We start from the raw sequence: 17,976 nt of genomic DNA, 5'->3' as shown, positions 1-17,976 counted from the left end.
TTTTAGGTTGATCTCTTGCTTGTGTGAATCTCTGCATTACGTAGCTTACGGTTTCCATGCGCACATTAGTTATTGTGGAATTGATGCTTCCCCAACACAAAAGATACAGACTTTCTCCCAGTTATGCTCGACAATACTCAAATTTAATATAGCTATATAAAAAAACAGACATTCACATGGGCTAAGGAAATCTGCTTTTTTTCCTCCTTAAAATTTGTCATCTAGAATCGTTGTTTCCCCAAAGGACCTGACCATCTAATTTTTCATCGAAGTTGGATGAATTAGAATCGATTTAATCTGGTTTAATATTTTATTCTCGATAGATGCATAATATGAAATAAAAATACTATCAGTAAAGATTGGTTTTATTGTAAAAATTGGCTCATATCAGATGAGGATATAGGTTCAAATTTCATAGCAGATGTGAGAGTATTATCGTTGAATAATTTATAGGCATATTTTTAGGGTATACAATTTTTTGTCTTTTAAATTTGTCATTATTTTATTCTTCGTTTCTCAAGTTTAAAAATATTAATGATCAATATCACTATTTTAATGGTTAATATTAGTTTTTTTTTAATGATATGGGGTAAAATTGTTATGGTTTAAAATTTTCAAAGCAAATTTGCAAAAAAAAAAAAAAAAATCATGTGTCCAATCAATGTTTTAAAAGCCGGACTGGACATATACCAGAAAGGCTGACGGGTGACAGTTCAAACTGTAATTAAATAAAAATAATATTTTATATATATATAAGATTAAAATGTTAAATAAATTAAAAATGAATGGTGGAAACAAAGAACAAGGCCTTTCCTCTCATTTAGCTCTTTAATCTCACCCTCCAAATTTAATCACGCATTAATACTAGAAAAAATATGATATGTTTATTTTAAAAGTAAAAAAACCTATATAATCTAAAATTTAAATAATAATAATAATATAAAATAATGAATAAATAAAATATATCAATTAAATATACGTTAATAAAAAAAATAAAATTTAAAAAAGGCCTTGACATTTTACAAAATGTCAGATGAATTCATCTTCATCTCCTTTGTTCACACGTATTCAATGGCTTGAGTCATATCTCCTTGCATCTTTCTTCATTCTTCCCTTCGTTGTAGGCAACTCTCAAGTCTGAGGTTTGAAACTTCTTTCTCTATCGTCGCAACCTTCAAAATACCATGAAAGAAGGGAAAGAAAACTGATCAATTGGTGGGGTTTTAATTATTCTTGTTATTTGTTTTTCCCATCTTCTTCCTTATCTGTGTCCTTTCTTTCTTCTTCATCATTCTTGTTTCGACTTGTGAGGGAAGCCGTAGAAAAAGAGAGAATGGAATGGTGACCTTCAAACCGTTCGGTTTTTCTAAAACCTGGCCCAATGTTTTTAGGTGAAAACTTTCAAAATAAATTTTTACCTTAACTCTTAATAAAAACTTTGAATCATTTTACCCCTTAAAAAATCAAAACCTATAATTTAAAATTTAAGAGATTAAAATAAAAATTTGGGTAAACTTGATGACATATTAACCCTTTTGCAATAAAGTCCCACCTAAAGGAATTAAATATAAAAATATTTCTTGAAATCATCAAATTATTCTGAAGTTTCAATGGACCTCATTGTGAAAAAAAATTATTTGTTTAATTATCAAATTGCCCCTTTTTTTTTTAAGTTTGTATTGATAACTAAAAGAGTGGTCGTTGACAACTTAAAGTGTAAAGATTAACAACTGTCATGACAAGTATTAACAATACATTTTTTTAGTACATCAGTAATTTAATATATGAGTTGTCAATACCTGCCGCTGTTGTTGTTAATTCTTATACTTTAAATTGTCAACGACTGCTCTTTCAGTTGTCAATGCAAACTTAAAAAAAAAGACAATTTGGTAATTAAACAAATAAATTCTCTTGTAATGATGTCTCTTAAGACTTTAGAATAATTTGATGATTTTAAGAAACTTTTTTGTATTTAATTCTTATATGGGACTTTGTTGCAATTTTTTTTTCCTCAATCAGTGATCGTGGAGTCATATCTTAGAATTATAGCGATCCCCTTGAACCTACCAGCCCAAACCTTTTTTTGAAAGCACAGATGGTATTAAGTTCTATCCTTTTTTTTTCTGTAAAAAAAATGAAATTATCTCTTAAAACATTGAGAATTAACATCTTCAGAATTGAACGGCTCTAGTCTTATCCTCCTCCTGTGTGTTTAATGCAGAATTTAATTTAAGAGTTGATATTAGTTTTATATGTAAGATCTATTTCACATGTTTATCAATTTTTTTCAAATTAATCTTATTGATTTTTTTCAACAATAATCAAATAGGAGAAGGAGAAAAGAAATTATAGAAGATGATTAATGTGTTTTAGAAAAAAACATATCATATTAACTAATTTAACTAACATACTTAGTCTACTAAATTAGTTAATTAAATCTTATATTAAAGATCAAATGAATAATTAAAAAAAGAGAATTACAATAAAGTCTAAAAAAAATATAATTACAAAAAAATCTCAAAAACAAGTTAGAAATTATTATTTTCTACTGTAAAATTATTATTACAATATGTTTAATTGTTATTGATATTTTTTAGTAATTAAGTTGCTTGGTCGAGACTTCGTTGCCAGCGTCTCAATAAAAAAATGGTGAGATGTTCATATCCAAAGATAAGACAAACAACTTTAGCAATTGGATGTTTGAAATGAGCAATGGAATTTAATTCGTACACGAGTCTCCGGTCATTGGTTCCTTCACCATCTATTGATTTGGAAGACAATAATTCTTTTAACAAAGATCAAATATTCTTTGACCAGATGAAAAGAGTAATGATAATAAAGAAAATCAACTATTTATTAAATGAGTCATCTTTATTCCCCTCAATTAATATTAATGTCTCTTACATCTCTAATGAATTATTTTCGTTAAATCCGAAAACCTACATTGATTTGAATTCAATCACAATTTTAATAGACGTTAATTAGACAAATAAATTTAGAATGATGAAAATCCGAAGCATTCAAAATAACAACAAATCCTTTTAAAAAAAGATAGTTAAATAACTCAAATTTTTATTTAAACTATTAAATTTGTCAACTTTCCAACCAAGTCACATGATCCCAAAAAAAAAAGCGCCAAAAGAGAATAATTTTAAAAACATATTTTTTTGGGAAAATGACATTAAGGTCCCACACAAGCAAACATACAGCAAAAAGGTCCCCTGAAATGTGATAATTCTTCTGAAGTCCCAAAGGGACTTGGCTGCCATTTTCAGAAAGTTAAAATGACTTCCTTGCCCTAGCATATCAGAGACAGAAGGTGCTGAGGTGTGGCTCTGTTATAGCTGGGAGAGAGGACATGGAGAAAGAAGGAAGGAGCTATTGATAATGAAGTATCTTTCTCATTACCATTAGTGAAGTCCAAAGAGGTTCCATTTGAATCTTCACAAATCTTCACGTCTGGAAATTTCTTTCCTCTCCTCTCCTGAAATATTTTTCTTGACAGATTGATTGTGTTTGGAAATGAGAAATCAGAAAATCGTTTTTATCTTTGGTATTGTAAAGTTTTTGTTTTTGATCTAAGATGAACAAGTAAATCAATGGAAAAACTGTATTTTTGGTTGGTGTGTGTTGATGATTTAACTTGGGTGTGTAGGATGACCATGGGTGCTCTATTTTTGGATTGCTTGTGGGTGGTCTTGCTCTGTTCTAACGCTAGTTTAGGGGCAAAGGAAGAAAAAGATGAAGGTTAGTCTGGGTAGAAACCCTTAGCACGAAATGGGATATTGTGTTGTCAATTAGGCCGCGATAGTTATCAATGTGTGCCACGATAGTTGTCAACGTAACTCCTTGACTTGTCAATGACAGTTACGTGATTCTTGATGCAGGTTTAAATTAGTGATGGCGAGTACGTCTGGAAAGCATCTATTTTGCTTTGTTCACATAGGGAAAAAGTTTATAAATGATGGAGAAGATGATATGAGATATGTGGGAGGTAGTGTAAGAACAACAAATATAAAAGATGGCACAAGTTATGAAAAATTGAAGAAAATTATATCATTAATTGCCGGAGAAAAAAGTAACTCATTTCTTTTGAAATTCTCAGTTCTGTATAGCTCAACAGCACTTAGCGTAGAAATTAACAACCTGAGTTATCCAAAATAACAATTAATATAACAGGAGTTAATGACAAGTGATATTAACAATTTCATAACAAATAAATGTGTGAATATTAACAATTGATATTCAAAATTTTTATAACTGAACGTGTCATTTATTTATAATGTTAAGTAATATTTGCATTAAAATATAATTATTAAGAAGAAGGTGTTACTCAAATTTATATTCAATTGATAAGGGACAGTGCCTTCATTAACAAGTCACAGTGCTCCATTGGCAAGTCACAGTGCCACCATTAACAAGTTATAATGCCACCATTGACAAGTCAGTGTGCCACTATTAACAACTGATAATTCGTCACGGCGTCTGACCATATCCGCCGCGGCTCCCCCATCTGTTCCAAGGAGTTGTCATTCTGTGTAAGGCGCCGCGGCTCCTGATCATATCCGCCGCAGCACCCAACCCTTTTAAGAAGTTATTCGATGAACAATAAGTCACAGTGCTACCATTGACAAGTCAGTGTGCCACCATTAACAAGTCATAGTGTCACCATTGACAAGTCAGTGTGCCACCATTGACAAGTCATAGTGCCACCACTGACAAGTCAGTGTGCTACCATTGACAACTGATAATTCGCCGCGGCGTCTGACCATATCTGTCGCGACTCCCCCATATGTCCCAAGTAGTTGTCATTCTGTGCAAGGCGCCATGGCTCCTGATCATATTCGCCGCGGCATCCAACCGTTTTAAGAAGTTATTCGGCAAACAACAAGTCACAGTACTACCATTGATAAGTCAGTGTGCCACTACTGATAAGTCATAATACCACTATTGACAAGTTATAGTACTACCATTGACAAGTCACAGTGCGACCATTCATAAGTCATAATGTCACCATTGATACTTCATTAATAATGATTATATATGACAATATAACCAAAATATAATATGATAAAGTAATTGAAAATATCATATGATACTAAAACAGATTAAATAACTTGAAATCATATTGTTGACAACTTATATCAGCAAATTAATTGACAAGTCACAGTGCTCTAGTGACAAGTCATAACAGGTCTAATGACAATACAGGGTGCAGGTAATGACAACTGAAATGATAGCAGAATCTAATATGCCAATTCATAGCCAACTTTCATTTGTACCTTCATATACATAAAACTACACTTATTTCACAATCTATCCCAAAAAAACATAGGGGTTGCATATAATTACAAATCTAACTATTGGTGTGTATCCATTTACAAAAAATTCCCTTCACACAACTGATAATTTCAGAAGAAATGAGTTGCTTTCTTTTCCAGCAATTGATGATATAATTTCTTTCAATTCTTCATAACTTGTGCCCTCCTTTACATTGGTTGTTCTTACACTACCTCCCACATATCTCATATCATCTTCTCCATCATTTATAAACTTTCCCCCTATGTGAACAAAGCAAAATAGATGTTTTCCAGACGTACTCGCCATCAGTAACTTAAACCTGCATCAAGAAGCACGCAACTGTCATTGACAACTTAAGGAGCTACATTGACAAGTGTCGTGGCACACATTGACAACAATCACAGCCTGATTGACAACATAATCCCATTTCGTGCTAAAGGCTTCTACCCTCACTAACTTTCATCTTTTTCTTCCTTTGCCACTAAACTAACGTCAGAACAGAGGAAAACCACCCAAAAACAACCCAAAACCAAATCACCCATGATCATTCTACACACCCCCAACTTAAATCACAATACACACCAACCAAAAACACAGCTTTTCCATTCATTAACTTCTGAATCCTAAACCAAAAACAAAAGCTTTGAAATACCAAAGGCAAAAACGATTTTTTGATTCCCATTCCTAAACAAATGCACAATCTGTCAAGAAAGGTAGGAGAAGAGAGAAAAGAAAGGTTCACACCTGAAGATTTGTCATATTCCTTGCATTTACAAAAACTTCAACATCTTCTTCACCCATGAAAATCCTCGCATTTACAAAAGCTTCACCATGATAATTTTGCGCAGGAAATCCTCACCCAAAGAACTTCTCCCATCTTTTTTTCTGATGGCAGGGGCAGGGCAAAAGAGTAATTTGTGGATTCTGAAAATTACATCTAAGTCCCTTTGGGACTTCAAAATAATTATGAGATTTCAGGGGACCTATTTGATGTATTTTCTTCTTCATGGGACCTCAATGTCATTTTCTCCATTTTTTTTGTAATTAACACGTTTTAATTCTAAAATAATAACTTTCTGTCAAGATGAAATTATCAAAATTAAGGAAAGAAAATTTGATGTAAAAACAAACTCATTGTTGACTTTTTGATCGTTTTTCTGACTTTATAATAGTATACGGTTAGATATCAAGTTTCTTTTTTTTAAAGATTTTATGCTGCAGGAATGATAGGAAATCCTTGTTTTTATAGGTTTCTAATAAAAAAGGCATTAGAATCATTTAATAAAATTTTAAAATTCTAAATAGAAATTTGGTTTATTTAATTGTGTTTATTGAATTTTCCTTTTTGGAAAAACTTAACATCTACGAATAAAGATCAAAGGGAAGGGAAGTTTCTTAGAAGCAAACAAAATGGAGCGAGTCTCAGTCAAGGAACGAGGTAGTCTTTTCAAAGTCTTCTCCATTTGTAAAATATTATTTGGTCGTTTACTGAAACAAACAACACATACCGCACGAAAAGAAGCTTAATTTCTCTGCTCAAATTCAATATTTGATAAGATTCAAGAAAGCAACTTTTTATGAGAAGAAGGGATCGTTGGTCGAAGCTTCTCGTAAGCGCGTTTTATGACTGCCTTTCTTCTCATATTTGAATTCTCTTTTGTTAGTTTCATATAGGCGAAAACCCGCATGAAGAACAGAACAAAAACAAAACCAACAAAAAAATCATGGCTTGCTATGTCCCCTTCAACGGCAAAAATTTCGACTTAAGTTTTTTCGTCTTCAAGCCAACAGTTGTTATCGTCGAAAATCTTGTTCATGGTCTCAAGCAGTTCTCCTCACAAACTGAAAGCCTCGGTTGTTTGCAAAGTTCTATATTCAGAAGCATCCATGGAAACCTCGTAAGATTTTTATGTCTTTAGTGATTTGTTGAAGTAAGGGCGGAGCCAGAATTTAGTTGTCAGGATCAGAAGTTTGTATTCTTTTAAGCTTAGTATGCTTATTGGCACTGATGATTCTTATAGTTATTATCAAGGAAGGCAACAAAACTTGCGTATTGTTTCTTCTATTCTACTCTGTTTTCCTTTGACAAACAAGAAACATAAAAGATTCAGACTCTTCCTGATCATTTCTGTTCTTTAAATATTTTATGATCCTAAACGTAGGATTTAATAAATGCGTGTTAGTTTTCTAAAATATCCCTTTAATCAATTTGAATTGGAAACCACAAAACCCCTTTTAGCATGTGTAGTCAATAGGATTGTTTAAGAAATGAATTATAAATTTGTGAGAGAAAATAGATTGAAGTCTTGCATTAAGATTAAAAAAAAAAAAGACCTCAACTAGTTCCTACATTTAGGATTGGAAGGAGTGTGTGTGTATATATATATATATATATCTATTGATGTTATGGCTTTACTATACTTGTCCTGTAATGACAGATCATATGGTATGGAGCATGGCAGAAGCGGTCTAGCAAAAAGAAAGAGCAATTGACGGAAACTCTTGTAAGAGCAAAAACCGCTTCAGTCACTTCTTTATCTTCTTTCTTGCATCATTTTACAGTATTTTGCTATTACTTCAACAGTAATGTCTGTAGACAACATAATTAAAATATCAAGTTGAAAGTGGATGGATTGGAAACAGGAGACTTAATCTCAACTTTGAGTTTTATAAATGAAAAATATCATGCAGAAAAATGTTTCCCCATTTTGGATCCAACGTGACTCAAATCCAATTGGGTAGTATTGAGAGAGTACTGAATAGTTTTTTCACTGAAAAAAAGACATATCTGATTGGACTTGAATGATGCTTGCATAGGAGACTATGTGACATAATTGTTCCAGGGTAAAAGATTTTCAAGCAGGAACAAAAAAGAAAATAACTTTTGTGAAACCATTCCCTGAACAAAGATTTTTATGTCCTAAGCTTATAGAATTAAGAAGAGTGAGCCCACAATTTAGGCCAAAAATTCTAAATGATCATGTCTTGTGTGTTGATCTTCAAGGAATAGCATCCTTCAGCTGCATAACTGACTCTCTCTCTCTCTCTCTCTATATATATATATCAGCAACAGTGATAATTTTACCTTGTTTCTTGGTCAGTTATCAATGCTAAAATGTGTATCAGGCATGGGAGTGTTAGTAGAACATAGCTTCCTTGATTCCTATGCTGGTGAATCAAGAGATGGTTCCTCTGCTGCAAAATTATGCAGTGGTGATATAATCTCCATGAACTCAGCATCCACCACCAGCAAGGACCTGAGTGACTTGTGCTATGCCGTGCTAGCGCTCTTCCGGTCGCGGTTTGCAAAAATAGAAGGCATAGCTTCAGGGCTATGTTTGAGAGGCCAAAGCATGCCCAGAGTTATATGCATTCATGTGTGGAAATCTCTCCAGTTTTACTACTCTTGGATTCTCAACTTTGATCACAGAAAATGGATGCTTCCTTACCTTGAACGTTTCTCTACTTTTGATATAAAATATGATGTTTATAGAGTTGTTTATGTCAGTGGTGACATTAATGGTGCCGATCTTCAAGGTTCGCCTTCTTCTTCTTCTCAACATCATCAGATGTTAGAGAATAATGCAGAAGGAAGCTTCACTGACAAGAATACCAGACTTGATGCTAAGACTTGTTGAACTTCCAGCCTTCTTATATGCTGCTTCTCTGATCTGCCTTGTAAATGATGTATATCAGTTTTGTACTCTCTTGAGAATATTATGAATATTTATATTAAAGTCAATCACGCCTACTTTTTTGAATAAAAGAAATAAAAAATTAACTTGGGCATAATAATCTGAATTGAAAATTTGGTTTGTCTGATAATGTATTGCAGTATATTGTTTGAGCACCTTCTCAAATGTGTGCATTATGTTAGAAAGACAGAGCATATCTGTATGTCTATTTTACAGTAACGATTGCAGTAGTCAATTTTCTGATGTAATGGATGAAAACTTTAATCATAGACAAAATCAAAATCCTAATGACAATCCTTCATCCTAAAGGATTTTGGGGTACCCCTAAATTTCGTTTGCTCGGTTGGATTGGCCACACGAAGTTGAAGCATCATTAGACTCTGATCATGTTGCACAACAAATTCACTGTAGAGGAAGAAGAGACTATGAGAAGGGAAGAGGAAGTCAGGAGGTTTGTTCACAGCACAAACCCAATTCCTTAACTCATATATTCTCGTAACCCTTCTCACCACTTAATTTAAACAAAGAAGGTATGTCACAGATGTTGGCCCATATTTTTTCTTATTCTCCTTAGAGCCCCATTTGTATTGGGGTTGGGCTTTAATCCGCTAAAGGTAAACTAAGCATGACCGAACAAATTAATTATAGAAAAAAAATTCAATTACACAAGTCAAAATATACCAGACCACGATAAGTAACTACTCTCACCAATCGTATTTATAATTTTCAAGTTTAGGAATAGATGTGATCCATTTTATAAGTTTTAATTTGGGTTTGTCTTGACATTTAATTATTCATTTTTTTTCCCTTCATCATACTTTCTCTTATCCATTTCCTCACACATTCTCTTTCACTCTTTTTCTTATTTTTTAGGGATAATCAATCCACAGCTCCTTATAGTTTCAACTAATTTTGAATCAGGTCCTTATAGTTTTTTTTTATCAGGTCCTTATACTTTCACCTGTTTTTAATTAGGTCCTTGTATTTATTTTTCTTTTTATCAAGTCCTTATAAGTTTACCTTATTTTTAATTAAGTCCCTAAATTTTTTATTCTTTATTTTATAAATTCTAATGGTACTATTATATAAACATAAAATAGTATATATTATTTAATATTAGTTTATAAACAATAATATTCTAAAGATATTGAATTATTATAATGATTTTAATTTTTTCAGCAAAAAAATTAATTGTTCTAAAAAATTTCCTGAATTAATTAATTCTATTACTTTTTTATTACATAATTATTAATTTAATTTAATTATTAATATTTTATATTTCAGTATTAATCTATTTAATTAATCTTATATTTAATTAATAAATAAAAATTAAAACTACATGGACCTGATTAAAAATTTAGTGAAATTATAAGGACTTAATTAAAAGAAAAATAAATACAATGACCTAATTAAAAAAAGGTAAAAGTATAAGGACCTGATAAAAAGAAAAAAAACTATAGGGACCTGATTCAAAATTCGTTGAAACTATAAGGACTTGCGGATTAATTAACCTTATTTTTTATAAAGGCATATTTGGAAACATAAATATACTTCTAATTTGTTCATTACTTTTAACTGATTTTAACTAATTGTTTGTTATTCGTGAATTAATTATTTAAAACTTATAAAAAGAACCAAAGAGAGTAGTCCCCTTGAAATATATTATTTTTCGCATAATATATTTTACTTAAATACATTTTATTGTCACAAATTTCTGTTGGATAGTCTCTATTATCACAACTGTGGAGGGATTAATTCAAATTAAGACCAAACAATTGGTCAACTTATCCCCCTCAACACGTAAAACATTACAATCCAATTTTGATACGTTGTATTGGTCTAGATGGTGGTAGAATATGAAAACTTCCTTTAGAGTTGATCAAGAAAAATGGCATCAATTTATAAAAAGGATACCCATGCGTCAGGTCACTTAGAATTCCAACCAAAAAATAAAAGGTTAATATAATTTTGTTTCTTGAAATCATGACTTATTTTGGTTTTAGTCCTTCAAATTTTAAACATGTGATTTTAGTCTCTGAAATTAACTCCGTCTTAAAACACTAGTTCCTAGAAATTTAATAATGTTAAAACTTGTTGAAAACGTGAAGTGTCATAAACAGTGTTAAAGTGGTGATATGAGATCTTCAAATGGCACTTAGCTAGATCTTGTGTGAATAACAAGGGGAAAAAAAAGAATAGGTCCTCAAAATGTAACGTCTGAACAATTATACAAAAAGGGATGAGTTCTCAAAACATAATGTAATGAGCAACTCCTCAAATGAACCATAAGGGGAAAAAAAAGGAACTAAACAGTTACGTTTTGAGAAGCTTTCTTTTGTTTTTTTTTTTTCGTTGCAGATTTTAATACCATTACACCTCTAGAAATCAACAATTTAAGGGGCATGGAATGTCTCCATTTCATTTATGGTCCATTTTGCCTCCACTTAGATTAAATGATGTTGTTTAGACTATTAGGAAAATATCGCCCCTCTCACATCACAACATCTTTCTAGTTTCTCCTTCCCAATCAAAAGTTGAAACCAGGCCTCTATAGGTTCTTGCTTCTATGGCTGACAAAGCATCCATATTTGACTAGCATAAGAATTAAAACACCCCAAATAAAAACGAGTAATGAGCATCTAAATGAAATGACCCTGCAATAATGGTAATCTCTGTAACTTTCAGTTCGTAGAGCAGCTTATTGTATGCACAAAAGAAGCCAAATCCCCCATCCGCCGACGACATTGTTGCTTCCCACCCAAGTTGCTCATCAGAAGCTCCTCTATCAACTTCTAGGTCCCGTTTGGTAGGGAGCATTGAAAATGAGGGATTGAGATTGGGATTGCAATTGAAAAAAATCATTAAAATAATACTTAACATGAGTAATTGTTTGTTATATGGGATTAGACAAACTCATAAAGGTGGGATTGGAGAATACCACTTCCTCCCATGGTATTCTCCAATCCCACATACATGGCTTTGGCTAATCCCATATATCAAACAATTTCTTATACTAAACACTCTCTTAATAGATTTTTTCAATTATAATCTCAATCCCAATCCCTCATTTTCAATGCTCCCTGCCAAACGTAACCCTAAGGTATTAAAAGGAATGCTCCAAGGGCCAAGCCAAAAGAGAATCGCCAGCCCAGTAATGGCATCTTTGAAGTAGGAGAAGGCTGGGTATGTCAAAGAAAGAGGTGCTTTCGGAATATTTCCCTAACAATCTAAACGATGTCGTTTGATCTAAGTGGAGGTGAAATGGACCGTAAATGAAATGGAGACATTTTGTGCTGCATTTCAAAACAGACTAAATTTTAGGAACTAAAATCATAGGTTAAAAATTTAAGAGACCCGAATCAAAATAGACTTAAATTTCATGATGAAAAATTATATTAATCTAGAATAAACTTCAATTTCTTAGCCTATGTGGATGACTATGAAACAGTCATGTAATTTTGGCCAAAAAAAAAAAACAATCAAGCTAAACAATGAGACTAGGATAATAAAAAACGCCGTTAAAAAACCTGTAACTACCCTCATAACACACACACCCACCCACAAAGATCTTAGAAATTTGAATGTCATCTGGTTTTCTAGGATAATTACTGACATCTTTTTCATGATGGTTGAGATTTTTAATTAAAAACAACAATATTTACATTGCAAATGACAACACTTTATTGCAAAAATATCCTCAGAACAATTTTGATGCTTGTTTGATATCATTCATGAATGTTATATTTCTAGTTATTAGAGCATCTTTTTATTTTGGTGGCTTTTTGGGCTTTTGCATATATAACCATGAATTTATTTTGTTGGAACCGATGTTGTGATGACTACAAAACTCTAGAAATTTTTTTCTTCTTGGTAATAGAGAAATTTGTTTTTGCAAGGTAAGTATAATTAAATTTTATTTTGTGAAAAATGAAGTTTTAATGGAGTTCATCTAACCTTAAATCAAGTTTATATTTATGGTTCACGCTTTGCTATGTTTTTAAAATTGATTATTCAAAATTGATTTCTTGCTCTCTAAAGTCTAAAACCGATTTTACCTCTTGAGTTTTATGTTAATGCTTGTAAAATCAATTTCCTATGAGTTAAAATCTTACCTGTAATCCATTGTAATGCTTGGTTGCTCTGTTCTGTTTTCCTTTCTCTCACTCAAAATCAATTTCTCCCAAGCTAAAATCGATTTCATGCCTATTCACAGTATCCTCAGTTGGTCGAAATTGATTTTGCCCCTTCTAAAATTGATTTTACCACTCAATTTCCTAGGCATAAAAGTTGATTTTTTCACCTTACCCAAAAAAGGAAAGTTTGATTTCTTCAACATTTTTTCTTTTTTCTTTTTGGCTTATATCCCTTTGAGTAACAGTTTATTCGTATATTATAGACCTCTAAGATCCAATATTACACTTATTTAGTTGAAGAGAAGTGTTTCAACCCAATCAAGTTAACTTTTTGTTAGAGCATTTAATGAAGTGGCTGAAAAGCTAATTACTGAGTAATGGAAAACTAGTTGTGCCTAACAAATAAATATTATCTTCACCATCCTCTAAATAGAAGAATATTTATTGTGATCAAACAATACATTTATCGGTTTGTGCGGATATCCAATAAAAAAACTACGATGCTTTGCTCTATGTTAACTAATTAAGTAGAAACAAGTAATTAAATCTACTTCCATGTTAACTGATCAAAGAAACGTTTTATCAGTTTGGCTTAATATCTATAAGATTTTAGAGGGGCATGTCCAAGTAAGTTAGAACATAATTCAGGCGTGTTGGGTGATTAAAAATTTTAGTAGAAATAAATTAGTCAAAGTATACGTTCAGTGCTCACTTATGAAGGGTAGATAAGTCCCGAAAGGGACAATTTTAATTTTGAAGGACGCTTGGCTCAGCAACAAGGAAATAGATAGTTGGTGAAAAATGGATGAACAGCAAAAATTGATACTGACCCACACGCCTCAATTCGTCCATACGAAGTTTCCATGAAGGTTCTTATGGTAATTCAATATTATAGAAATGACTATTAACTTTTGCCCAAAAACAAAAAAGGAAATGACCATTAACTACTAAATTTCATGAATAATAAATCAATCGAATTTGTCAAATAGAACAGTCGCCAAGTTTGTAGCAGAATTTTTAACTCTTCAACCACAAATTAGTGTTACACATAACATGGTTACCAACAACAGCTTAATGCAAATTCAAATCTTTTTAAATAGATTAGTCCCATGCAGTGTTTGATAATCATATCTTAGCTCCAATCTTGATTGCAAAATTAAAATGATAATGGATTGATGTGTTATTCCAGGGCACTAAAGTCTGAGATCTATCATGAGACAACCAAATTTCTCTTCAATAGACGAGGCATATATGTCTACCCAAAGAGTCGCTAAAAGAGAGACCACAAAATCTTGAGCTTCAACTACAGATAAACAGGCATCAGAAAACCAGAAGAAAAACGCTAGCACTTTGCTCCAACAGTCAGTACTTTCACAGGTCTTGAACGCTCAAACCTGCAAATATTAGAGATTCCAATGGTCAAGATCACATAACGAACTAATTTCTGTTCAACTTCTTTCTTGGCATTAATTAGCAGCATCTTTGGGTTTAACCTGCAGCTAGACTTCTTCTATCGTAAGTTTTAAACATACAATACAACTGCCAGAAGAATTTTACCACAGTAAAACCCCAGAAAAGTAAAATTTCCGTTGATAAGAGACACCATTTCAATAATGCCATGGACTTAACTCCACAAAAATCGAGCATATCATGAATATGATTAAGATGCACCAATCCACGCCCATCTCTACTTCAATTAAGACCAAAAAATAAATAAATAAATCCAAAACAGAAAATTTATCCAAGGCATATCAATGATGTAACAGTTTCAAGATTGAATATAGAGCATGAATCATGTCTCCTGACCTGAACAATCATATAACCACGATAAATATCACTAGTTCCTATGCCGCGTACAACAAGACATCACACAAAAACTGTTTCAGTCTGATAAGGAAGAATGTACACTTCATCCAAATAGTATTTCTATTTGTCAAAGCAATGACCATTTGCTATACGGAGATAGCTGACAGTATCAGAAGGAGAAAATAATAAAACATTACCCCAAACAGAAAATTGTCAATTACTAACCTGGAGGAAGAGATTGCTTCAATTTATCAGCCTTCTCTGGGTCAAACACACAGAGTGTGTATAGGTACTTGGAACATCGAACCTTGAACTTAACAACATCTCTGCTCCGCTTGATTTTTACTGACCTTGCGTCTTTCCTTCGGGCAGTGAGAAGAAAGTCCTTGATTTCATGGATTTGCTTAGGCTGCATAGAGCAATGCAAAGATATTCACAGAAGAATTAATGTAATTAAAGCAAAACTGACATGATATATAGGCATTGACATTTGAGGAACTAAAACATGATGAACGACTGAATTATGCATCCCGAACTATTAGTGGTTATTGACTTATCCGAAGATATGGTATCACATTTCACCAAATCTAATAATTAATTAAAATTTAAAATCATTTATTAATTTAGCATAAACTCACACTTAAGCATAAATGACAGAAAAATTAAAAAACTTGATTTAGGCATGATTCAGTTTAATCTAGTCCACGCCAACGCCCTGCCCTGATTTTAACTACGATTAAGCTTCCACGCAGTTCATTCAAGCTATCAATTTTTTCACCAACATTAATTAGCAAAAGCTTGCATCTCAATTACAGAAATATCCCCTTCCAGAGGCTGTGTTTGGATGTATGATTCTCAAATTTCTGGAATTCAAGCACTCAGGAAATCTGCCTCCGGAAGTTAAAATTTATTCGTTTGGGAAATATTTCAAGAATGATCATGATAATACAATCAATGAAACATCGATAAGAAATTTGCGACAAAGTGATTATGCGGTAAACGTCCAACAAATTGCACAATACGATGAAATCTTGTTCCTACATCAGAAGTGTATAAATTAAGCTAACCATATTGACCCTTTCTATTACAAACTGAGACTGAAAAATGTACGCCACGAAAGCTGGTCAACAGAGCTAAGAAATGGAAGCTTCATCGGTTGCGATGAAAAGAAAGACGACATGTACAAACTATACAAAATCAATGGAGAAAGAGAGTGAGTACCATTGTGAAGAGCGTGACCGGAATGGCTCTGAGCTTCGGCACGACGGCACAGAAGGGGTTGAGGGGTGAAGAGGGGAATTAAAATTAAAACTACCTATAAACCCTAGCCGAGTACTTCCTTTTAACTGGGCTCAAAAGCCTGATGGGTCTGACCCTGGATGTGCATAGAAGGTCCATTTCAAAGGTATGCGTAAAAAGCACGAAACACGTGGCTATTTATTCAGAATTTAGAAAAGCTTTTTTTCTAAACAACAAAAAGATATTTAAAAGACGAAAATATTTTACCAAGAAAAATTTTGAAAAAAGGAATAAAAATCTATATTTTTTTTATATAAGCAACACAAAATGTGTATATTTAGATAACAGTACTTCAATTAAATATTAATACACTGAAGAATTATATATTTAGATGCGATTTACTATTTTTTTTTCCATAGCTCACTTATTTAAGTAGATGTGATGTGGCACTGAGCCAACAAAACAAATTTAACACTTTTAATCTTTGTTAATGCCATGTAGGATGAGTTATAAAAGGCCACGAGAAATTAAAATGAAAATCACATGTATTATGGAACCATTCAATGGACTGTAGAGGGAGAAAGAGAGGGTCTGAGCTTTTTCATGATTTCTTCAAGTGAAATCCCTCACAAGCAACCTCTAGACTGCCCTTGTGACAAAAAGGATGAATATGAAAGGATAAATAAGAGAGAACTAAGTATTCATGATAGGGGTATAGATAGAAATCCACTACTACAATCCCCAACAGAGTGATGAATAAGCTTCGAAAGCAGAAGATGATCACTGAAGGAAGTTACAAAAGACTTCGATGCTGTTCTCTGGAGAGGTCTCACTTCACCCGAGGGAGGAGGAATGGATGAATATGGATGAGGTAGGAAACTCCAAACAAAAGGAGCAAAAATTGTCCTATTGAGAAGTGCTAAAGCTAAACCCAACCAAGTGATATGATCAATCTAACCAGGGACGTGACGAGGAAGAGTGGGGTGAGAGTGTGTTAACCTATAATGAAGAAGAGATGAAGAATGGAGTGAAAATCATAGATACAAGTAGAGGGTCAATGATTGAGTTTTCTGAAGTTGAGAGAAGAGGGCTAGCAAAAAAAAAAAAAAGAGAAAACATTGATCATTAAGCTCTTGGGTGGAACCCTAGGATTCATGCAAATAAGGCGAAAGGTACAACAACTCGAGGGGAAGATTAGGCAATGTGGAGTTGAACAATATTGGTAATTGGTATATGTATGTAACCTTTAAGGAGAGTGATGATTAATACTTTGCTGTCAAGGGAGGTTCATGGATTATTCAGAGTCACTATTTGAGTGTGCAAATTTTGAAGAGTAACTTCAACCCCTAGGTAGAAAAAATCCATAAACATGCAATATGAGTTATATTGTTAGGACTTTTGAGAGACTATTATGATAAGAAATTCTTCTACAACTTAGGGAACAAGATTGGTAGGAAGTGTCTAGAGGTTGATTTGAATGCTCCTCTTTTTGCCTTCGTATATGGCTATCGGGAATGCTTTACTGTCAGTGGTAGTTTGACCCAAGAGGGGGTGAATTGGGTGAGTTATAAAAATTTTATCATAATGAAACAATGATGTAAATAAAACAGAGAAGGTTGAGTTAGAAGATTTCATCGTAGAGTGAAGACACAAGATTTATACTGATTCGGTCTCAACCACTTGACTTACGTCCAATCCTCAGAACACCTCTGAGATTTCCACTATGATCCCAAGATTAAACGGGCTCTTGGCACTTCAGTACAGTAATTGATTTTCTCAATCACTCCCCTTTACTACCCGTA

The 17,976-nt window shown here is 32.7% G+C and overlaps 2 protein-coding genes across 2 annotated transcripts; one reads left to right on the top strand and one right to left on the bottom strand.

The window, feature by feature from the left end:
• Positions 1-6,874: 6,874 nt before the first annotated feature.
• On the top strand, positions 6,875-9,093 carry LOC114737754 (uncharacterized). Its single transcript, XM_028925745.1, has 3 exons — positions 6,875-7,199; positions 7,740-7,805; positions 8,403-9,093. The coding sequence occupies exons 1-3, from the start codon at positions 7,026-7,028 to the stop codon at positions 8,937-8,939; spliced, it is 777 nt and encodes a 258-aa protein (XP_028781578.1). The 5' UTR covers positions 6,875-7,025; the 3' UTR covers positions 8,940-9,093.
• A 4,980-nt stretch (positions 9,094-14,073) lies between these two features.
• On the bottom strand, positions 14,074-16,259 carry LOC114737837 (60S ribosomal protein L38). Its single transcript, XM_028925852.1, has 3 exons — positions 16,157-16,259; positions 15,161-15,344; positions 14,074-14,523 (listed from the first exon to the last, which is right to left on the bottom strand). The coding sequence occupies exons 1-3, from the start codon at positions 16,157-16,159 to the stop codon at positions 14,501-14,503; spliced, it is 210 nt and encodes a 69-aa protein (XP_028781685.1). The 5' UTR covers positions 16,160-16,259; the 3' UTR covers positions 14,074-14,500.
• Between the last annotated feature and the right edge of the window lie 1,717 nt (positions 16,260-17,976).

Source organism: Neltuma alba, unplaced genomic scaffold, assembly GCF_004799145.2.
Source record: "Neltuma alba isolate B1F8T4 unplaced genomic scaffold, ASM479914v2 tig00000452_pilon, whole genome shotgun sequence".
In the NCBI taxonomy this organism is placed as follows: Eukaryota; Viridiplantae; Streptophyta; class Magnoliopsida; order Fabales; family Fabaceae; genus Neltuma; species Neltuma alba.
Note: the sequence above shows the minus strand (reverse complement) of the source record. Positions and strands in the feature narration are given on the sequence as shown.